The following is a 24,471-nucleotide window of genomic DNA, read 5'->3' as shown; positions in this document are numbered from 1 at the left end:
GTCCACCTGAGGCATCTGGCTCTTTTTCCTCCTTCTAAGAATCTCCATCTAGAAAAACATTTTTTTTTTTCTATTAACTTTACCTTTCATGTTTGGTTATCCTTCTAGGAATATAGTAAGCATAAAAAATAATGGGGGAAAAAAGGTTTTCTAAATAAAACGACTGGATCGCTTTCTTCCAAAAAGGTGGGATAAATTCCCGTCCAACTAGAACATGGGATCTGGAAGCAGAAGGCCTCAGTGCCAACTTGGTCTCTGGTCATACCAGAAATGCTGAGAATGCCCCACAGGGTCATATTGTTTAGGTCTTCTGTGCCTGAGCTCATGTTGTTCTCTCTGCCTAGAAGGCCCTTCCCCTCCTTCATCACTGAGCGAAGCCTGACCCATCCTTCAAGACCCAGCTCTCCTGTGTCTCTTCCAGAAAGCACTCCTTGACCCACCTTCCCACTCCACACACCAGCCTGGGCTGGGCTCCTCTCTGGACCCTCACAGCGTCCACCCCAGGCACACCTGCTCCCGTACTTCTCACCATCCATGGAACCTCCTCAGCATACCCTTTCTGTCTCCCCAGTAGACCCTTTACATCTGAAAAACAGAGACCTACTTCATAAGGTGAAATTGTGTGTCTGATCAAGTGGAAGGTATTAACACAAATGCTAGGCCTAATTCTGGCTAATAAGTTACAGCCACTCTCTTCCTGCCTCTGAAAATGTCCCCAATCTCCCAGAGCCTTCTCTAGGCTCAGCCTTTTGCAAACATGCCCCATGCATGCTCTATGCTGTGCCTCTGATCTTGCTGTTTCTCCTAATTGGTATAGTCTCTCTTCTTCATCATCCGAATGCTAGCCATTGTTCGAGGCTGAGTTCCAGTTTTCCAAAGAAGTCACCCTTCATTGTTTCAGTCTGGGGTTTCTTTCAAACTTCTCCAGACTTCTGTTTGTGTCCTCAGCAGAGTATTTAGCGTATTTTGTACAATTAGGTATTTAAAGAATACAACCCGTCTCTCCAGCTAAGTCGTAAGTTTTCGACACTTAAAAAAAAAATGTCATCCCCGAACCTCGCACAGCGCCTGACAACTATTAGGTGCTCAAAAGGACTTGCTCATTGATTGGATGACTGCCGCCAAAAGCAATAGATTTATGCCTGCATCTCAATTTACGAAAGTGAGTGACAACAGAGAGGTGAATGCTATTGAGAGAAGAGTTCGATGTTATTCAGAGTTCTCCCGGCGATGAGAGGCGCACCACACCACGCAGGGCTATGGGGGGAAGCGCCCATGTTGGTTACGAGGCGGACAAGGAATGAGAAGGCATAGGTCAGAGCCTTTACTGGGGTTTCCAGGCAAGACAGGGCAGGGGAAACAGCTTAGGGCTGGCTAGTTTTAATGATTCTGGCAGGCTGCGAGGTATAAGGGCTGCCCCCAGCTGTCTGGTACTGGCCTTGAACCGATGAAGGGCAGGGGTAGTCCTATACAGAAGGTGGCTCAGAGGATGGGTTCTGGGTCACAGGGGAGACGCAAACAGCTTTGGCTGTTCATCAGGCTTTGGAATTAACGGATGCCAAGTAAACAGAGAATCTGAGAAAACTCCGAACAGCAATCCATCCAATGACCATGCACATTTAAATTTCAATCCCTTGCATGACAATAATTTGTGATAAAGGTTCTGGCAGGAAGAACCTCTTCATGATCGTCACAAGAGAAATCCGCAGCCCAGTCCAATGGCCCGACATTACTGACCACACGGACCGCTGGGGGTTTGAACACAGACAGAGGTGTCCCTTGGATGCCACTCTGTTGGGGGTGCTCACTGCGCTTCTTCGTCCACGTGAACCGAAGACAACAAGAGGAATGCATTCCCTCTCTAGAGAATTTCATTCCCCACATTAAAATTTTTTTACAGATGGGCACCTGGGTGGTGTAGTCATTTAAGTGTCGGACTCTTGGTTTCAGCTCAGGTCGTGATCTCAGGGTCCTGGGTGTGAGCCCGTGTCAGGCTCTGTGCTCAGTGTGGAGTCTGCTTGAGTTTCTCTCTCCCTCTCCCTCTGCCCCCCCAAATAGATAACTAAATCTTTAAAAAAATTTTTTTAAAAATTTTAGAGAATGACAGTTTCATAACAAATTTATTTAACTAGAAATTCCTTTGTTCGCAGCCGTATATTGGTTTAGCATTTACCAAGCACTGAAATAGGTATACAGTGAGAACGTGACCAGGAAGCAGAGAGAACAAGGAGGCCAGAATCACCCCAGATTGAATAGCTAGCCTCCGAGGAAAAATGAATTTCCTTTCTCCACTTCCTCTGCTTGAACTCTCAACCCCCAACTGAAGGATGGATGTGCAGGATGGCATGACGCACACACACGGACAGGCGGACCCTGCAGTCCTGAGACCCTCGGGCGGGAGGAAGCGGCCCCCTCCTTTTTGCACGCCTGCAAAAATCTCTTCACTGCATGCTGCTCACACAGGCGAAGACCAAAGGGGCAAGTGACTTATCCAAGATCTCTGATGAGAACTGCCTGCTATTTGGGCAAAAGCTAAGAGATGGATTGAAATGTCAACTGGAAACTCACTCCAGTACCTTGGGCTTGTTAATATATCGTCCTGCTCCTGGTATGTGGCTCCAAGTCACATCTGCTATAGCCAACAGTGTCACAGACTCCTCATTGCACAGGGCACTTCCTTGCCTGTGTCACACCCCACAGTCCCGGCACCAAGTCCCTTCCTCAAATACTTTTTTTTTTCTTTAAGCTTGGGTGGGATGGGGAACAAATAGGTCAAAGGAGCATTTTCTCTATTCAGTTTAACTAAGAGATGCCTGATAGCTCGATTTTCATTATTCTCATTGATTTTTCATTTGAGAATTCACCTCGGCGCGTTTACCAATAACAAAGCAAAAAATTTAAAAAATGCCCCAGCCCGACACTCACAGTATTTGTGTTACTGCTTGACTGATAACTATCTTTAAAGCTGAGCAAGATAACACTCATTTGGTTTATGGTGGCCATAGGTCAAACTGTTGGGCCAGTAATAAATATGCAATTGCTTCCAGGCAACAGAAATTGGATGCATTTGTTTAGCAGGTCGCTTTTAGCTTCTACATATAATACAAATAGATTTTTGGTTCAAGTGTTGGCACCTTCAATAGAGATGGCCCTAAGGAGAGCTTTGTTTGTAGGGAGCCACCGGAGGGTGGGGGTACGTGATAAGTCTTGTGGGAGCCGATCGCCTCTTGGACCCCCAAGGGGTAACAGTACACTGTGCCATTTAGAGGTTTTCATTGTAGACAGGTTATTTCCTATGGAATGAGTCTCCAAAGAAAGCCAAAGCAAGAGCATGAAATTCTCAGGGTGTCACTGGATGGGGGACAGGAGGGTGGGCCGAGGGCTCTTCAAATGGAAGAATGCTCAGCTAGTTCATGTCCTTAGCTGGAAATACATGGGCTCATCAAGGACAGCTCAGGGATAGTGATTTAGCTAGAAACTCTGAAATAGTGGCCTTCAAGTATGTGAGTGAGTGTGTGTGTGTGTGTGTGTGTGTGTGAAAGAGAGAGACAGAGAGGGAGACAGACAGACAGACAAAGCTGAGCATCGAGGAAAACAGACGGCTGTTCGGTCCCGCTAACTTTATGGCTTTTTTATTTATAGAGGAATTGTTTACTCCACTATGTTCTCTTCAGGCTGTTCTGAATTTTCTTTTGTAGCACCTCCTACACTATATCTGATTATTTACCTCCTCAACGAAAAATATAAGCCTTAGAGGTGGTCGAAGCTAGTCATTTCTCTATTTCCAGGGCTAACAGTGGGTGCTAAATAAGCTTTGGCTAAAGAACAAATACATCAGCTTCAAATGTGCTCCATCAATCAGTACTGTCGGTGTGATGACAGCCATCCACGTAGAGACACGGCTCCTGCCCTAAATGGTCTCCATACTTGGGGAGAATTCACTGCTCACCGACTCCAGGATCTGAGCTCCACCGTCCCACTTGCACTGGGAACGAAAAGGTCAAAAGACATGGATCGCTAAGGCCTCCACAGATTGCCCCATTCTTTTTTATTTCTCTCAGCTGCACACAGGAAGAGCTCTAGGGCCCTCCTCCGGTCACTAAATAGAAGGTACTGTGGTTTGCCATACATTTGAATGTCTACACGGGCTGCCTCGGGGTAGCACTGAGCGCTGAATGATACGTTCCCACAAGCAGCAGTTACAACCAAGGCACAGCGGTCTTGGCATTGATTTTTCTCCCCAGTCTCCTGGTACAGGGGATTTCATGAATGGAAATCCCAAACCTATTTCTCAAATTACTTTCTCAGCGCCGTATCTTCCTGGTTTTTTTCCTGCAATGGGAAAACTGCTTTTCTACATTATTTTCGAGTTATAGATAAGCTTAAGACTGAGGATGCTCACCACCTAAACCCTTCTCAGATGCCTCCACCAATGCTCGCCACGCTTCTCCTCGAGGGGAGCACAGACTCAAGGACATTGTAGAGCAGAGGATTCTCCCCGCTGTCCCGGCACTGGACTACTGATGCATTTCCAGTACGACAAGGCATTCAGGACCTATGTTATTTGGATAAATCAGACTGCGAATAGTACCCATCAATGATGCGATCAATGGAAACAGAGCATGTTGTTAAAAAAAAAAATCCTTAATTGGTTCTTCTGCTGGGATTCTGGCTTCACGGTGTCTATGAACCCTCTAAAATTTGAGCATAAATTATTATGTGTGTAAATTTTGGTGGAGGCGATGGAATGTAACTTGTTAACAAATTTCAAAGGGTTCTGTGATTAAATAAGAGGTTAAGAACTAGTCATTTTCTTAATTGGTATGTGAAAATACATTCTAGCTGTACCTGGCTTTTAAAATATGCAATGATGGCTAAACAAGTTTCTTTCTCCCTCAGCTTTCTGAATACTTCCTCAAGGTTTTCATTACATGAATACTCATTTACAGCATCTGACACACAATTCTTCACATTTTTAATAGGAGATTCAAATTAAAATCTAAATATACTACGAAAATCATTACTTCAACTCGGGGTGTGTTTGACTATTTCTGTTAAATAGACTGAAAGTTATTTTTAAAATTTATTATTACTATTTTTTTAAAGATTTTATTTATTTATTTGACAGAGAGAAAGACAGCCAGTGAGAGAGGGAACACAAGCAGGGGGAGTGGAAGAGGAAAAAGCAGGCTCCCAGCATAGGAGCCTGATGTGGGGCTCGATCCCAGGACCCCGGGATCACGCCCTGAGCCGAAGGCAGATGCTTAATGACTGAGCCACCCAGGTGCCCCTATTATTACTATTATTTTTAAAGATTATTTGAGAGAGAGAGCATAAGTGGAATGGGCAGAGGGAGAGAGAGAGAGAATCTCAAGCAAACTTCCTGCTGAGAGCAGAGCCCAATGTGGAGCTCGATCCCACGACCATGAGATCACGGCTGGAGCCAAAACCAAGTGTTGGGTGTTGGATGTTCAACCAACAGCACCACCCACGTGCCCCAATTTATTATTATTATTATTTCAAAGATTTATTTATTTATTTGAGAGAGAGAGCGTGCAGGGAGAAGGCACAGAGGGAGAGGGAGAGAATGTCTTAAGCGGATTCCACGCTGAGTGCAGAGCCTGACATGGGGCTTGACCTCAGGACTCTGATATCACAACCTGAGCTGAAACCAAGAGTTGGATCCTTAACTGACTGTGCCACCCAGGTTCCCTATTACTACTTTTTAAAGTAGGCCCTACTTAATTCTTGAACCTGAGATCAAGAGTCACAGGCTCTACCTACTGAGCCAGCCAGGCGCCCTTAGGATAAAAGTTACTTAGAGCATTTGATGAAGGGATCCTCTGTCAACAGTTAAAAACTTAAAACTTAACTAAAAAATTACACACTTGACTGTGAAGGGTGTTTGCGTATTTCCAAATGCACGGAATTGCACACATGAAATATGCATGGTTCTTAGTGTATCAATTATACCTCAATAAAGCGTTTCCTTTAAAAAGAAACCCAAACAGGGACGCCTGGGTGGCTCAGTCGGTTCAGCGTCTGCCTTCAGCTCAGGTCATGATCCCAGGGTCCTGGAATCAAGCCCCTGCACTGGAGTCCCTGCTCAGTGGAGAGCTTGCTTCCGCCCCCCGACTGCCGCTCCCCTTGCCTGTGCTCTCTCTCTCTGTGTCAAATAAAATCTTAAAAAAAAAAAAAAGAAAAAAGAAACCCAAACAGAGGAAACAAAATGATGATGGAGAATAGATCAGATGACTACAAACAGGACTTTACTGATTTAAATTATTGAACCAGAACCACGGGCTCTGAAAACAAAACAAAACAAAACTTGGGTGTTAAAACCAAATATTCCACGGAAATATTTCAAAAATAAAATGTACAAATAACTTTCCTTAAATGATGGGAGCCAATGATCAATAAGCAAAAATGTCAGCTATACTGTATGTGCTCATGGAAACACCAAATCTGAGCTGGTTCTCAAACATTAGGTTTCCTGACTTCCCCCGGAATGGAGAGAATTTGTAACTGCACAGGTCCCTGGCGTGTCTCATGACATAATTGGTCATGTCTAGCCCCAAATATTCAAAGTGTGAGTGAACTCAGCTTTTCTTCTTGGATCTTAGGGAGGAGGCAGAAGAAATTCACTCCAACTTTCCCCTCTCCCTCTAGAATAGGGGTTTTCAAACTAAGCATCACGTTATAATCCATCCGGGAGCTTTGAAGAATCTTGATGTTCAGATCACAGCCAGACCAAATAAATCAGAATTCGGGGGGATGGGGTAGGTCCCAGGCACTGGTATTATTTTATAAAACGTCTTGGTGACGCCAGTGTGCGGTCAAGGCTGAGAACCGCGACTCTAACAAAACATAATTATTTTAAGATCAAATTTATACCCGGCTCCTACTTTGCTTCAGAATGTTTTAAAGGCTGCCAAAATGTCATTGTTTGCAGCGACCACCAGCATTCAGACCATTTACCGATGACCACTGATGTCTCTTTGTATTAGTTATTAAAAGTAAGAGCGGGCTAAATGCAATTGGATCTTGGAACAGAAAAAAAAGGCATTTGTGGAAAAACTGGTAAAACTTAAACAAAGTCTATAGTTTAGTACCAATAATATCAGAGTTTACTAGTTCCCCTGCTAATCTCTCAATTTTGAAAAATGTCACACACTTCGTAAACTCTAACAATTGGGGAAGCTGGGTGGACGGTCTATGGGAATTCTGTGATCTTTTTGCCAACTCTTGCGAATTTAATTATTTCTAAATAAAAAGTTAAAAAGTGAAATTAAAACAGGAAAAGGTGAAGCTAGTACTAATGCCTCAAAACTGCGGATTAGCAAACAATATTAAATATCCTGGGGCCCAAAGTCATGCCCTGTGGATTTAGGCACTTTATTAAAGAATATAACCCGATGGTGTAAGGGAAGCTTAGAGAAGCTTCCAATTTCCTGTCTTCCTTCTGCTTTTATAGACCTCGTCTCCAGCCCCATCCAGATCCTAGAAGATGTCATCAATGGCAGTTAATATGAAAGGCCTTGCTGGCAATCGATGACCTTAACGTCATCTAGTCTACTCTAAGGCATGTAATACTGCTGGTGGGATCCTACACTTGGTCGGTATTTTACAGCTCACGGTTCCTTTCCAAATGTTAGTCTTGTTTGATCTGCATTAGGAAATAGGCAAATCCACAAGGTATACCGTAGGCTGTAATAAAAGATGGAACTTGGACTTCATTTTATTATAGGAGGCACGGTGTTGCACCTGCATAAATCACTGCATAAATACCCTCCACATCATAGTACGCACGCACAATGTGGACACATGGTTATTAAAAGATTCTATGTTGGGGACACCTGGGTGGCTCAGTCGGTGAAGCATCTGCCTTCGGCTCAGGTCATGATCCCAGAGTCCCGGGATCGAGCCCTCCATCGGGCTCCCTGCTCAGCAGGGAGTCTGCTTCTCCCTCTGCCTCTGCCCCTCCCGGGGCTCATGCTTGCTCTCTCTCTCTAATAAATACACAAAATCTTTTTTAAAAATTAAAAAAAAATAAAAGATCTTATGTGAGTCCAGCAGCGCCCAGAGTGGGGGCCGGAGGCACCTATCACAAGGCTAAGTGCTCACTGACATTATGACCACCAACCTAGGTGGGGGCTCAGCCATAGGTACAACTTCATGAAGGCAGCTGCCCTTCTCTCTCTTACCAGGAAAAGGAGGAAAGTTCAGATGACCAACAAGGCCATCAGCCAACATCTGCTGGCCCCAGGTGTTGCCAGGCCACAACTGACTGGGCCCTGAGTCATGGCCACTCCTTTGTTTCTGTCTCCTTGGCCTAGTCCCTTGGGGACCCTGGTTCTTGATTTCTGCAGGGCCCCTGACACTAGCCAGGTCCCCGTGAGTCAGGCCCACCTGGCAGCTGCAGCCCTTGCCCACTGAGCTCCCACCAGCTGCCTGCCGCTCTGATACTTGCTGGACGGATCCTCCCACTCAGACTGGGGTGAAGGGGACGGTGGTGGCCACATTCTCCCTGGACCCTGTCAGAGGATGGCTCATATCCTCCCCATGACTTTCCCCCACAGAGCCCTCCACGCCTCCAAGTCCATCACTCAAGGGAGTAGGACACTTTCCGGCAGCCTGGCCTCACACTCACATGCTCAGGGGCACACTCACACTTTCCTGGCCAACCCTGAGAACCGGGAGCACGAAGACCCACAACAGACAAGGCTGGGGGTTTTTTGTTTTGTTTTTTGTTTTTAAGTAGGCTCCACACCAGCATGGAGCCCAACGTGGGGCTTGAACTCACGACCCTGAGATCAAGACCTGAGCTGAGATCAAGAGTTGGATGCCTCACCGACTGAGCCGTCCAGGCGCCCCCGAGGGTGACTTTCTACCTTACAACCGATTCCTTCCGGCCTGATTCGCAACATCCAGCAGGCGCATTTCTTCCTTGCCGGCCTGGGACATCATGCTTATTCTTTGATTCTTGTTTATTCAAAAGGGAAGTCTAATTGGGGCTCATGCAGGGTTCACGGATCTTTTACAAGAGTAAACATACTCGGGCAACGTGAACAATGGGATATGATTAATTGAAACTTCTGGTTTCCTTCTAATTAGTGAAATGTATGACTAGCAATTTAGGGGCTTTAACAGTGATTCTCAGGGAAAGGGGTAGAAAACATCTGCATTTGTGAAAATAGTTGCTCTCGATGCATATTTGTTTTAAAGCATTTGTTTTCTTACTATGCTGGCTCCTTCCCACCAGGATCCTCCAGCTCCCAGCCGTACTTACTGGTCCTACTTACAGACACAGTGATCATTCTAGACCAGGGCAACACTCCTGCTTTCCTTCCTGCCCAGTTCCTGAGGCCAACCTGGCCCCTCCTGGCTTTTCTGAGGAAGATGGAGCTCTGCTCCCCATGCCTGTAACCTGATCACGCCACCACTTAAAATGTTGCTAATTTAGAGGGCAAATGTTTCAGCTCATCTAAGACAGTCCTCATTTACGTGCCTTTACTCATACCGTCCCGATTCAGACAATAAATCAGATGGCCACCCTGCCCACTTGCAGCTCCTGAGGCTAAGTGTACCCGTGTGCAAATACATCTGATGACCCCTCTGACTTCCCCATGTGGGCACCTCCTGTCCTTGCATCTGAGCCTGTTCTGCCTCGATGGCACCACCTTGATGGAGGGGGCATGCTCCCCCATACTGTCTTGTCCAGCCACTAACCTAACCCTTCTCTGTTAATATTCTAGGAAATCATCTCTGTAATTCTAAACATTTGGAAAGAGAGAGAGGGAGTGAGTGTACACAAAGGAAAAAAATTGTGAAACACTTCCTTTTTGCATCTTATCTAGGAATCTGTGCAGGTATTCAATGTACTCTTTTGATGACAGTATATTAAGAAGGAAATTGAAATTTTAGTAAAGATATTCCTTGCCTGGGTCGCAAAATGCCACTTTATAGAGCCAAACTGAAAACCACTGAAAACAAATGTACTTTCATCAGATGAATGATACAAATTTTCGATTTTTATATTCTATTTCAGCCAAGACAGTGAAACTGCACAGATACTTCTCATTTTGAGTTTATCATCAAATTCATTTCCTGTTATTGTTATTCTAACACTGGAGAGAAATATTTAATTTCCAGAAGTTTTCGTTTAACTTTAATAGGAAACAAACCCGCACAAAATCCACTTTAAAAAAAAAAATAAACATTTCAGTTCTGAACACGAACCTGCTTGATTATAAGAACGAGTTTACCTAATAATTTTATATTAGCATCACCCTAATTATATCCTTTGGCTGTTCCAGGCATGATCACAAGGTCTTTGAAATTCAGATGATGAACTTGCACTGACCCCGTAGCACAGGACCCAAGTGGCCCACAGCTGACTGCACTGTTGACAGCTGGGACAGCACAATGTCAGGGTCTCACTCTCCCTGCAGGTTTGGAGGGCCCGTGGTGGCACTTACGTCTCATCTGTGAAGGCTATTCCAAAGTATTCCTTTTCCTTCAGATTGAAGTGAGAGGCCACGAGGTCCAGCAGCTCCTTGGCCAAAAGCTTGGGCTGGAAGAAGAGTAAGATGGAAAAAGGACAAGTGAGTAGAGGTGACTTTTCCTAATCTCGGCTTGATAGAATTTTTAAAATGGGATGTCTCAAAGCTCAAAACGCACAGGAGTAGACGACGAGGACGCCGCCAAGCAAAAAGCTAAGCACAGGGCCATGAACCAGCGGAGACCTTCCACCTGTTTCCCTGGTAGTTTGTTCTAGAACAAATGGTACCTGCTCTTTCTCAGGGCTGTCAAGCCCTCTGGCTCTTCCTCCCCACACGGGAGAACATTTTATGCTGCACTGACAGGAAGATGCCCTCCTGGGATATATTTTTATGTATATACATGTAACATATATTCACATAGTCTGTGCTACATGTCACACCCTGTTTGCAGCACTGTACAAATACCAGCATCTCTGCTCCTCATCACAGCCCCATGCGTGTTCCTGTTATTAACTCTGTCATACAGGGTGGAACCAGGCACCAGAGATTAAACAAGTGTTGGGACTGGGATTTGAATCCTCGCTCCAGAGACTCTGCCCTTGACCACTCTATCCACGCCATAATTCTGAATACAAATAATAAAAGCACCCTCCTCCAGGAATGTTAAAATTAAGGCCAAAGAACCTTGGGATTGGAGTTTAAGAATAAATTACAAATTTGCCTTTCCAAAGGAGAAGAACAGTCTTTATGTAAGAGCATTTTTATCATAAACTCTTTTTTAAACACCTCTGCCAATCTAAAGGGGTGTGCCAGAGGTTTGGGCATGAAATTACTGTCGAGGTCTGTATTGTTAACACCTCAATCGCCTTCGCCAATCACGGGTGAGGTGGCCACAGAGTGTCGGGCCGTGAGGGGGGGCCGTCTGAGGGAGACACAGGGCTCACAGGAGTACTTATTTCTCAATCAGCTTCTAGGTCAAGTATTCGCAAACGCATTGTCCTCAGGACAGCTACTGTACTCCAACCGTGCTTGCTGGGTCGCCAAGCTCAGAGCGAAAAGAAAGATTCCAGAAGAGAAAAATGTGTGTATTGTTTGTGTGTGTATGAACACGTGTGTGCACTTATGCACATCGATATATCTTCCTGAGTATGTTTCCTATTCTAGTGGTTTCTCTGTTAGGAGAGTGGATAAGACATGTCAATCAAGAGTTTCATGATAGTTTCATTTCTTTTAAGATTTTAAAAAATTTATTTATTTGAGAGAAAGAATGAGCACGGAGAGGGGCAAAGGGAGAGGGAGAAGCAGACTCCCCTCAGAGCAGTGAGCCTGACACGGGGCTCGATCCCAGGACCCCCGGATCATGACCTGAGCTGACACAGACGCTTAACCGACTGAGCCACCCAGGCACCCCGACAGTTTGATGTCTTATTTCACTTTCTGAGTGTTGCTATGAACAGCACTGTGCCCCTCTCCAAATTTGTATGTTAAGGCCCTGTCCCCACTGTGGTGGCATTTGGAGATGGGACCTTTGGGAAGGGAATTAGGGTTAAACGAAGGTATGAGTGTGGTGCTGTCATGAATGGGATCAGTGACCTCACGAGAAGAGACATCAGAGAGATTGCTCACGCTCCCCCTCTCCACCAAGTGAGGACACGGAGCCAAGGCAGCCATCTGTAAGCCAGGAAGAGGGCCCTTCATGAGAACCCAACCAGGTGGGCACCCTGGTCTCGAACTTTCGGCCTCCAGAACGGTGAGAAAATAAATTTCTGTTGCTCAAGCCCCCAGTCTGTGGTATTTTGTAATGGCAGCCCAAAGTGACGAATTCAGGTACACTTCCCTTTAATTCAACAAATATTTACTGGCCATCTATTCTGTGCAGGGCAACTAGCCAATATTGTAGGACACAGAGAAATGAGTGGCACATAGCCCCTGCCGATAAGGAGTGCTTATCAGGGGCACAGCCTATGAGCTCATGTTCATTTTAAAAAGCCAAAGCAGATAGTTTCCTTTGCTGTCTCACTCCCGAGCTCACAGGGTAGCAGCTTCTGGGCCTCCATGGCCATCAGTTTACCAATAAAAGCAACTGGAAATGATAGGACTGGGTTTGAAGCTAGGGCAGAGCGTCCTCTCCCTGGAAGCCAGAAATCGACAGAGGAATCTACCATGATAAAATAACATCATCTAATGTTCTATACTTCCGCTCATGCTAAAATGTGAAAAAGTGAATAATCCCTGCAACCAACCGGGAATTCAAGATTTTCTGTTAAGACCCTCCTCATTCGTAAACGGCAGACGGCCTACCATGGGGGGATGCGGTGGGGTAAACGCGGCTCAGCTCAGGATGTCACCAATCAATTACAAAGTAGATCAAAGGGAGGGGGTGCAGGCTGTGTTTGCTGAAGGCTCAGTACCACCTCCGACACCAAGCCCCCCCTCTCCGGAAGGTCCCTGGCTGCCCAGGTACAGAGCATACATAGGTATGGCTGGCTTTTAAATTGCAACGAACCATACTTTCTCTATCCACATGATTGCCATTCCTTTCAAAGTAGTCACAGTAGTCCTATGATGCCTGCTATTTCTTAAAATGTTTTTGATAATCTTTTGGGTTGCCTTTGAAGCTTGTGTCACATTTGTAAAAGCATCCTCACTGGTGATAAATTTTTTGCACTCAGAACGGATTTGATTTTTTTTTCTAAGTGGCGAAAGTCACTTAAAGTTGAGTGTAGTGAGTGGGATGGGGTGGAGGAGGTGGTGGCCAAATTGGTTTTATAAAATGACATGCGACTATTAGGTAATTATTGTGGGTTCTCGGGGTTTATGGTGAGGTTTCTGGCCCAAAATTAGAAATGACAGAAATCAGATTTCCTTTCCTTTAAGATTAAATGTTAAAGCCAACATCTCAATAGAATTGATCAGGGACACATAAACTTACCCAGGAAGGGAAAGAATTACTCTCAGGGCTTGGCATAGTTTTTCTATAACGTGATTAAGTATAGTAATCACTCTATGGAAGGGGTGGGGTGAGTGGAAGGTGTGTGGGGGGAAAGGGCTGGAGGGGGAAGCAAACGGGGTCTTAGCCAAGAGGACTTGGATACTGGGGCCCCAGTCGTAATGCCTCTTACAGGGTAGACATGGAGGCACGAGGCTACTTTAGCTATCGTAGGAAATGCTCATCCGTGTAACCGTCCTTCCAACACCGTGCCTTCTGAGGAACTCACCAAGGCCCTGCTATGTCCGAGGCACGGTGCTGAGCACTCTCCTTACCATCTAGAATAAGATCCTATCGTTCTTTGCCAGTGGAGATTTTGAGACCTGGAGATGGCAGGCAGGCAAGTCCTTGCTCTCACAGCAAAGCCAGGATTCCAAACAAACTCAGGCCAGACTCAAGGACCACGCACATCACCCCTCTGCCACCCTGCTGGCTCTCCTTCCTGGGTGGGAGGTCAAGGATCACGTGCCCTGAGGGCGCCGTCTGGGTGGGGGCCGTACCACTCACCGGAAGCCAGTCCGCTCACACTATGGATTTACGCATCGGTGCTTTGAACTTGGGTCACATGAGTCTTCCCCCGAGCATGAAAAGTCTCGTTTCTGAGACTATAGAGCTTAAGAACTGACTTGACATGCTGAAGACATCACCAGAGTAATGGATGCCACCGCAGGAGCCGCGTGGAGATGGACTTTTGGCTTCTCTGTGGTGACAGAGCCCTGTGATTTAGCCTGTAACCACAACCCTGTCTACAGTAAGAAAACGAAATTTCTTGGTGACTCATCAACTGGAATAAACTTTATCATCTCAAACTAACTCTTTTCAATGACTGCACCTAACTGAATGCTTGTCTTTGGCTAAAAAATGAGAAAGTTCAGTCCCACTACTTTATAGGACAGTTACGATGGGTCACATGCACCACCCTCAATGAAGAGAAGCCTAAATTTATTACGCACAGTTTACATATAGGGAAACAAAGGCACTGAAGGGAAAGACAGCAGATGCAGAAGATGCTGAGGTTACAACTCCTGAATCTTATGCCCCTTGAAAAGCCACACTCTTCCTTCCGCCGTCACGGTGAGTGGCAACAGCTGGGAGGGAGGACTCCGCTCCCGCTGGCCTGATGGATGCATAGCGTGAGTGGTTAAGCCACTGTGACGTTTGTGGTTGGCTGTCATCACAGCACAACCTAGCCAATCCTGATTGATTCAGGCACTGTATCAATGACTCTTTAATTCTCTGTATGGTTGGTTTAAAAACCACTTAAGGCATCAGCTCTGTGATTTCCTGATCTTGCAAACGGAGACAATATCCCACCTTGACATGCTAGTGATTAATGAACTGCATTGTTCCAAACATTTCTTAAACTCATTTAGAGAAAGTTGCCAGGTAAGCAGAAAGCTTTATGCCATTATGTACTTTGAAGGGATGTTTACAGAATCCTGCTGATTATAGTTTGCTGGTTACTTGTGCTATAAACATTTGTGGGGCTTTGCAGGGACCAGGCTGGGAGCGAGGCCAGAAAGGCAGCTGGTGGCCCAATCAAGTTCTACAGGACACACTGGGCAAGCTGTGTGTGTCTCAGGTTGGAAGCAGCTTGTTCTGGGTCACGGGCGCTGTCCTGGCCCCACGGTCAGTACATTTCAGACTGACCTTCTCCCAGCCTGTAATTAACTACGCTTGCTCAATAGCTTCTCCCTTTTCATTTTCCTTTCTCAGATTCTTTTTCCATTTGTCCTTCGAAGTTTTTATTCCTCCTTATATTTGACAAATAGAATCTCTTTATAAATGTCCCATTTGAAATGTGCTGCCTGATGGGAGCTGCTCAAGATGCCAGCAGGATGGTCTTTCCAGGGCTAGCAGAGCTCAGAAACCTGGGTTTTGGTCACATTCTTCAGGGGAAAGGGCAGAGTAGCTCTTTGGCACTGCAATGTGGCCCTACCACCCAGATTTGAGTTCCCCAGGGATCTAGACTATTCCAGGGGGAAATGTGCTCACACCCAGCACACACAGGCTTCCAGAACAGGCCCATTCTAATGCTTGGTCTGCCTTCCAAGGTGGGGCATGATCAGAAGAACACTTCACACAGAGGGAGTGCTATGAACTGCTCTAGGCATGTCCCCAGGTGATGATCCTTCCAGATGATCACTGTGAGCCACCCTGGCAGAGCGCAGAGAGAAGAACTGGATGACCAGTGGCACCCGGCTCCTCTCCAGTTTCCCACAAGATATTTTACCATCACTCACACATATCATTCTACCGCTTTAAACTTAACATGGCTACATCCCGGACGGATGCTCTTGGACAAACTGTACAACCTCTCTAAGCCTCAGAGTGCCCGTCTCTAAAATGACCTATTAGACCCATGAACTAGATTCCTGCCTCAAAACATCCACCTTTATGTCATCATTATGTCATTTCTTCCCTCCCTAAAAAGTACCCAACCTTCTCAAGGTCTAGCCACCTGTTCTCAAAAGCTTTACAACCATTCCATAACCCCCCACCCCTCGATCTCTTAAATCTAGTCAGTTTCTTACACAGTTTTGGGTAAGTTATCTAACCTCTCTGGGCCTCAGTCTCCTCAGCTGCAAAATGGGGGTGATGAGTATGCCCACATCCCAGGGCTGTTCTGAGAATTAAATGAGTTAATATTGATCTGCACAAGGTGCTTAGACAGTGGCCCGCACAAAGCGAGTGTCTTATGTGTTATTTCTCCAGACCCTCGTGACCTCACCTATGAATAATTATAATAATATTCTAAATGGTGTCAGTTTATAAATGCCAGCCTGATACTTCAGGCCACTCTATGAACCTAGGTCCAGTCTACCTATGCAACCTCACTCCACCCAGTTCCCTGTAAGTACTCAATTCTGTTCAGTCTTTTTGTACCAAAATAAAGGAAACACCAATGTCATTTTTACCTCCAAACTTGTGCCCACAGCATGCTCTCTCCTCCCTCTTCCCATCTAAATATATCCTGTTCAAGGCCCACTTCTTCCAGGAAGCCCTCCCTGACCATGCCACATCCCAACGGTCTAACTCCAAATCTGTATAACATTTGCCACATGTACCTCAATCACCCTTATCATGCTCTTGTGTTGTGGCAAATTTATTTTAATTAAAAAAATTTTAAATAGAGGGGCGTCTGGGTGGCTCAGTTGGTTAAGCATCAGACTCTTGGTTTTGGCTCAGGTCGTGATCTCATGGGTGGTGAGATCAAGCCCCACAATGGGCTCTGCACTCATCAGGGAATCTGCTTGAAGATTCTCTCCCTCTGCACCCCCATCCCCACTTGCTCTCTCTCAAATAAATAAGTTTAAAAAAATTTTAAATTGTGGTAAAATGCTCATAAGGTAAAATCTACCATCTTAGCAGTATAGTAGCATATTCACATTGCCGTGCAACCAATCTCCAAAACGTTTCCTCTTACAAAACAGAAACTCTGTACCTATTAAACAACTCCCCCTGATCCCTCCCCTAGCCCCTGGCAACCACCATTCTGCTTTCTATCCTTATGTGTTTGACACTCCAGGCACCTCGTAGAAGTGCAATTATATAGTATTTCTCCTTTTGTGTCTGGCTTATTTCATTTAGCGTAATATCCCCAAGGTTCATCCATGTTGTAGCAGGTGTCAAAATATCCTTCCTTTTTAAGGCTCCATAATACCCCATTGTCATAGACCATATTTTGTTTATCCATTCACCTGCTGATGGACACTTGAGTTGCCTCCATGTTTTGGGTATTGTCAATAATGCTGTACAGACATAGTAAACTTTTTGTGCATAATTTGTTGCACCCAATAATGGGCTGAATGGTGGCCCCCAAAAGGTATGTCCATAGCCTAATCCCTGGAACCTGTATTATCCTACATTACAAAAGATGTGATTAAGATACTTGAGAGGAAGAGTTTATCCTGGATTATCCAGGTGGCCCTAAATGAATTACATGGATCCTTGCAGGACAGAGGCAGAGGCATTTTTTGACACAGAGACACACACGCACCACAGAAGGCCATGTGAAGACAGAGACAAGATTGAAGTGATGAGGCCACAGGTCAAGGAATGCTAGCAGCCACCAGCAGACTGAAGAGGCAAGGAATGGATTTTCCCCTCAAGCGTCTGGAGGAAGCACAGCCCTGCCAAGAGCTTGGTTTCAGCTCTGCCTTCCAGGGCTGTGAGAGAATATGTTTCTGTAATTTTAAGCCCCCAAGTTTGTGGTGGTTTGTTACGGCACCCTCAGGAAACGAATACACATGGTCAGACCGCAACCCCCAAGAGCTGGTATCCCCTGCTGTGTCTGACAGAGAGTTCCTAACAGGAGGAAACTCTACACTGGTCGGTTGGTTGGTTGAGGCGTGAGTAACCTGGGATCTCAGGTCAAAGCCTGTGATTAGTATTTGAGTTCTTTCTTTACAGTACTGGGGACTTTTGGGGCAAAGAAGCCATACAGGAATGTCCAGGTGGGGAAGCCTCTGTCTCAGAGCTGACCCTGGGTCAGTCAATGGCACAGCGGGTTTCAACGTGGGGAACTCTCCCCTCAAGCCCTTTCTGGTCATCCACCATTCCCTCGGGGCATCTCACAGATTCTGACTTAATTGCATTAAAAAGAATTAAAACATCAAACGGCTCCCATCTGTGCTTCTGGAGGAACCAAGGTCCCAGGGGCCCAACGACTGATCCCTCTGCTCCCCTCCTGTCCTCCCCAAGGCCATTTTGGACAATTCGCTTCTCCTGCAGCACGTGCACAGGGACCACTGGGCCACCAGGCGTGGCTCCACCCCACTGGCCGCCCCCCCCCCCTGCCATGGCACCCGTCTGGGAGGGTGGCAGAAGAGAGTAAAGAAACGTGGTCAGTCTGCCCTTTCTGTCCAAGTCCTCTGGAAACCTAGAGGGAGAGAGGAGTGCAGAAGGGCAGCTCCGCACACATGGTGTCTGAGCTCGTTGCCCCTTTGAAGCCCCTGCCTGTTTTTGTGTCCCCAAGCAGCTGGGAGCCTGTCTCCTATCCTCCCTTTGCCCCGGGGGCCTGTAATAAGCAGGGCAAACGCTTGTTGGCCGCCCATTATTCCTGGGGAGGGGGCGCCAGTGATGGAGGGAAAGCATGAGGTCATTCTGCACAGGGACAAGGGTCTGGCGGCACTCCCCTTCCCAGACACCCGCTTAATGCTCTGGCTGATTAGCCTGAGAGGCTGGCTTCCTTCCTGCCCTCTGAGCTCGGCCCTGGGCTCTGCGACAGGGGCAAAGGGAGGCCACCTCCTTTAGGCCGGCTGATGTGAAGAACAATGGGGTCTGGGGCTTCCAGGCGCCCCCCCCCATAGGTAGCAGGGGTCCTGAAGTTAAGCTGGTCCTGCCAAGGAGAGCATCTCTCTATTCAGAGGTCCCCATCCAACCTGAACCCCAGCCCATGAGAGGACCCGAGACAGACGCTGTGCCTCCAGCTTAGGACTGGGAAGCCACACAACTTTTCTGCAAGGCTGGCAGTGGACACGGCTGTGACCAACAGCTTCTGTTCACGGGCACGGCCTCTGTCCCATCACTGCCCGAGGTGCTTTACACAAACTGATGGGTCAATCCTCACCAGCAGCCCATCCAGTAGATGCCAGCATCACCCCCACCTGATGGGAGGAGGAGGCTGGGGCACAGCGAGTGAGGAATAAATGGCCAAATGCCCACTACTAGTAATCGGCAGGTCTTAACCCTACAGCTAGTGAGTGCAGGTCACTCTGGAGTGCTGGGTCATATAAAGAGCTCGAGAGACCGTTTACCCAGCCCACTCAGCTTAGAGTGGAAGTGACAGAGGGTCACGGGGTGGAGAAGCCTGTCCAAGGACGAGGGAGGTCACCTTACTTGCTGGCTCAGGTGAGCTGGGGTCTGAGCACCTACTGCAGCCCCTGGGCCCATCCACGATCCCATGTCAGTAGGGACCGAGTGGGTCGTTTCAGAAAGGGCTGCAAAGTTCTAAAGCAGGAAGGAGCAAACAATGACGGGGTGTCCTGGCAGGCAGAAGGCGGCCATTTGCACACTGCTCCGGTCTAGGCTTCCTGGCCTCTCCATGGCTTTCTCTCCTGCTGCCGCTGCCTCCTCTCCCCCAGCACTGTCCTTTTCGGCAGCCCTCCCCCCACCGGGTTCTGGGCTGCAAGCTTCACTTATGTCACCGAATTTAATCTTCAAAACAATCCTGCAGTAGTTTCTGGAGGTGGACATGGGGGCTTACAGTGTTAGCGTGCCCAAAGTCACAAGCCCCGAAGGGCACGGGTACAGGCAGAGCTTACGTCTGGGAGTGACTCCAAAGCTTTGGCTTTAACCCCTGGGTACAGATCCAGCAAGTAACAAACAGCGCAGTCAGGAGGGGACCGAGCTGCTTTTTCCAAATGCAGTAGAATTCTGCCAGACAGTAAGTTCCTGAAGGGCAGGGATCAGGTTTTATCAAATAGTGCAGCCCTGCACCCCAGCCCAGTGTGCGACACACAGCAGGTGCCTAACACAGGTTTCTCACTGGTAGACTGGGACAGGCTGAAGGGTCGTGTGGTTGACTGTTACAGCAGCCTGGCGGGGAAGCGGCCCACGGGAGAGGAGGACACCAACACACTCTCTCAAGCACAGATGTGCTAAGCAGAGATCGCGTTCTACACCGAGCGAGGTGGGACCAGACGCCACAAGCTCGGCCGTGACAGTCGCCTGGTTTCAACAGGATGCCGTGGTACCTACTTTGGCAATATAACTTGTAATCCCAAGAAGGGATGCATCATGTCCATATTCCTGACCCCTATTTCAGTGCACCTCTTCCTCCTACCCTGACTTCTCCCTGACGCCAACTAGGTCACAACCAGCTCCTTTAATGGCCCCCTCCCCCTCCTCCCTGTTCCCTCTTCTGCCAACGGACTCTGTCATGTAGCCTGGAGATGGGGACTCCAGGAACAGCCGTCGTGGCTTCCCGGTTGGCCCTCTACCTCTGAGCACTTCCCAGACAGCATTCTTTCTACAATACTGTTTTATCCCCTTGTTCTCTTCCTCTTATTTCCACATGGTTTCTTCCACATTTCGCTGAGAGACAGCCTGGTCTCAGGCTCGGAAAACTTGGGGCTGCTATCAGTCTGGGAAGCTGCGTCTTTCTCATCCATGCATTTGAATGATGCCCAATGGGAAGGCTTTGACAGGCGTACATAATTACTGCTCCTCCCGAAATGCAAAGTGCTTCTGCCAGCCGGCAGGGGAGCCTGCTTTATTCAGGCTCTGCCCCCCTTGGGACTCTGGGCGGGCGGGCAGGTGTTCATTAGGGAGCGCCTGCTGATTCACAGAGTAACCCCCGGACTCCAGCCTGCTCACGGCAATGTCACAGGGACTGTTCTTCCAGAGTGGCTGTCCTCGGCAGCCTCTTTGCAGTAATGAAATGATAACTGTTTCACTGAGGCGAAAACACAAAAAGACACACAGTCGTCAACTTGGCTCTATTGGGGAGAGCTGTCAAGTCTGCGGTCCCAACTCAGATACTTCTAGCAAAGAGGGGGATGGTGAGGTTCCTGGGATTCAAGCTTCATCTTCCATAGGCATCATGTCTACCACTTGTATTTCTTTAAAAAGAAGCCTGATCTACAACTCCATCATGACCCCATCTTGTCCTACAGTGAGTAATAAATCATGAGCTTGGATGTAAACTGCCCATCATTCACTGGGAGGTTGAAGTGAGTTTTCTCCAGGACCAAACAGGCAGATTAGTTACTTTTCCAGTCGGTCAAACGGTACCAGGGCCCAGTTCAAACCTGATGTCTTTGCGACATTGCACACTGACCTAGTCGCTTTGTTTCGTGCTCAGGGAAGCGTGGAGAAGAGCAAATGTTCAAGAGCGCGCGAACCCGGATCTTTGAAGCTGGCTCTGCGTGGTACGTACAGAGGCCAGGAAGTCTCAGGCCAGCTTCTATCACTCCAACCATCACTTTTAGGGTTGGCAGTAGCTAGGAGCTCCTAGGAGTGTCGTGAGCAAGGCACTGTAAGGCCATAGGGCAGAGAGGAATAGTAGAGGTGCAGCCATTTGCAGGGGTAGGTCACTGATCGGCTACCTTCCCAACGTCATGGAGAGGAGAGGTGGTGCCTGCTGTCCTTTGCCTAGGGCGTGGCTGGTGTTCAGTGTGACCTACCTTCTAGTATGACAGTGGTGGGAGGGGGGAGTCTGCAGGGGGTAAAGTGTGAAGTGTTCCTTCATGATACCTGGGCAGTGGGCTTGCAGTCAGACCACAGGGCTTGGAAACTCAAGTGTACCCTATGTGTATGGGGCTCAGCCTTTACTTTTGCTTGGAAACACGGGGACAACAACCTCCACCTCGGAGTAGTTGTGAGGACCCATACAGGATTGTTTAGCAAGTACCTGGTGCATGAAAGATGCTCAAGAAAGCAGGTTCCCCTTTTCTCCTTCGACCAGTAACTGAATTGTGACAAAAATCACTGAACCTCTCATCACTTTGCCAAGAAACCCACTCTGATCAGAATCTCAATCCTCTTTTTGATCGAACTGTCACACCCTTTATGTCAGGAACCATGAATAAATCATCACTCCGCAGTAAGGAGAACAGAAAGCAGATGACTTCCTGTGGAATGCAACTTATCTGGGCAGACCTGCCCTAAATAACGCACCTTCTCGGCTCCCAGCGTCCGCTCAGTGATACCTGCCTCCATTCGTGGGCGTCCTTTACCATCTCCCAGCTGCCCCTGCCTCCTGCTTCTTCAGGGTTAAAATGACACTTCTCGGCCAAAAGAAAAAGAAGCATCTCTCCGGCTCGGGTGAGATGCCCGGAGACATGGCACTGGCTTTCCATTGTTTGTCAGCATTTTAATTTGGAAGTTCCCCGAGCCTCCTCCCTGTGGACCCTTCCCCCCTCACTCCTGCAAACTGCTGGCAGGTACATGCTGGAGAGACAGACTGTGCTCCGCTGATGATGTCATTTTCAATATGATTCAAAAGGTACTCCCCCGGGGGTAGGGGCGATGAAAAAGTGCAGGTACGGTGTCCCGGGAGGCGAAGATCAACTTTGCTGAAAAATATTTATTCCTGAAAAGCGGTTTCATTAAAGTCAGACAAGCAGAAATGCCAAAGGCACCGCAGCCCCCTCTTCCTCGTGCTAATTAAGTGGATGAGAACAGATGATCCGCCGCGGGGCCCAAAGAAAAACCGTGCGTTCGTAATATCCTCATTCTCAGATCAAAAATATTATTTTATTATTCACCGCCACCCCCACCACCCCCACTTCCAGGTTTGGTGGAGGCTTACAACATTTTAAATGGTATAAAATAGGGGGGATTAAGGACATATAGAAGACAAAGGCCATGGCAGAGGATGGCGCCCGAGATAAACTAACTCCGGCCACCAGCAGACCTGATGAGGTCACATGGGCAAGTTCATCAGCAGGCTGAGGGGGTCCCACACACTTCTCTGGAAGTATACCACAGAAGGAATTCACTGTATGGTCCTGCACATAAGGGCCCCCATAAAGCATGTCTTCCACCTAGTTTCTGGGAATGAAAGAAATGCAGCTCACGTGAGATGTTTCCCAGTTTAGCTCCTGACGAAGCCCAGGACGAGGCACTGTGCGCTATTTCTGCTGCTTGGAGCAGACTTTAAAACCATTTCTCGCAACTGGATGGTATATTCTGGGAGAGGCCTTAGATATTGTCATAAGTGAATCTGGCCAGAAATTTTGGAGGCAATATTTTATTAGGTTTTAAACACATGCTAATGTCACACATTAGCAGTTTGGCATGGACATTTTGTCTTGATATGAAAGCCAAGCTGCCTAAGAAATGAGAAATCAGTCCCCATTCAGGCAAAGTGAAACAGCCTCCTGCAGACCGAGAAGACAAGAGGAAGGAATTGTGTTCAAAAAAACCACATCCAAAAAAGTGAAAGCAGGTGAACTGAGCCAAGTGCTCTTGGATCTGAGCAGGATGGATGGGAGCCCTGGTTGTCAGCCAGGAGGCAAGCAATGGCCTGGGTCCGCCCTTCCTCTAGGGCAGGTCTACAAACACGCCCCTAAGAGAGGGCCAGTGGGGAGGACCAAACGCCAGAAGGGTAGGTTCGAGAGCTGGAGGGAGAAGGGGGTCTCTCTGCTCCCACCTGCTTCTGCTCTTTACTGACCAGCTCAGCTCTGCACATCTGCTCCCGTGGCCGCCAAGCCCCTTGCTCTTTGTCTACTGCCCAGACCACCTCTTGTTGGGGATTCTGAGTGCTGACCCCCATGCAGACAGCTGTCTTTGTCTCACACCCCACCCTCTGGTGCCTGCCCTGCTGCCCCAGCAGCTCTTGGCTGGCTCTGCTCAGGGAGGCAAACCCGCCTCTCCTGATGCGCTTGCCTGACACTTTCATCTTTGTTCACATCAGTGTCTTTCCAAAAATGACCACCTCCTGGGAGCAGGAGTGGTGTCGCATGCTCATTTCTGTTAAGCTCGACCTACGTGGCCAGTGGTAAAGTGCTCCATGGATGGATGGAAGAATCCATGAATGAGTGAGCAGGGAGGGAGGGAGATGGGAAGCATTCCCTTGGGTTCCATTCCCAGATCAAGGCCCCCTCAATCCTCACATGAACCCTGGGTGAGCTCATCTCTTCTCCTGGTTCGAACACCCACTAAATTCAAGTGTGTCCTGAAGTTAGAGGCCCCATCAACTACTGGGATCTCCACTAGTTCAGCAGAATTCTTCCACAGAAGGTCTGGCTTAGGGGCCTGCTAGCCCCCAGCATCCTAATGAAGTGTGGCTGAGCAAATGGGGGAGGTCTGGCAGTGGCAATAAAGAAAAGTCAGGACGAGGGTGCTCGTCCCAGACTGCTTTTGTCACCTGCCTGTCTCTCCATGTCAAAATCGTTTCATCAAACTGAATCAGAGGCCTGGCAGGGCCACCTGCAATATCTCACTTGAAGACTTTGAGCGAGATGATGTGTGTACAGTGTGGGGGACTCCATGACCCCACCCGTCACTGGTGTCTGCGTCCAGCAATGGCTC

The 24,471-nt window shown here is 47.7% G+C and overlaps 1 protein-coding gene across 1 annotated transcript in view; it reads right to left on the bottom strand.

The window, feature by feature from the left end:
- The window catches only part of FRMD4A (FERM domain containing 4A), a 746,022-nt gene that overhangs the window by 138,209 nt on the left and 583,342 nt on the right, over window positions 1-24,471 (bottom strand). Inside the window, 1 exon segment of the mRNA XM_040645388.1 lies at window positions 10,479-10,573. Coding sequence (XP_040501322.1) covers window positions 10,479-10,573 — 95 coding nt within the window.

This window comes from Ursus maritimus, unplaced genomic scaffold (assembly GCF_017311325.1).
Source record: "Ursus maritimus isolate PB19 unplaced genomic scaffold, ASM1731132v1 scaffold_31, whole genome shotgun sequence".
Classification (NCBI taxonomy): domain Eukaryota; kingdom Metazoa; phylum Chordata; class Mammalia; order Carnivora; family Ursidae; genus Ursus; species Ursus maritimus.
Note: the sequence above shows the minus strand (reverse complement) of the source record. Positions and strands in the feature narration are given on the sequence as shown.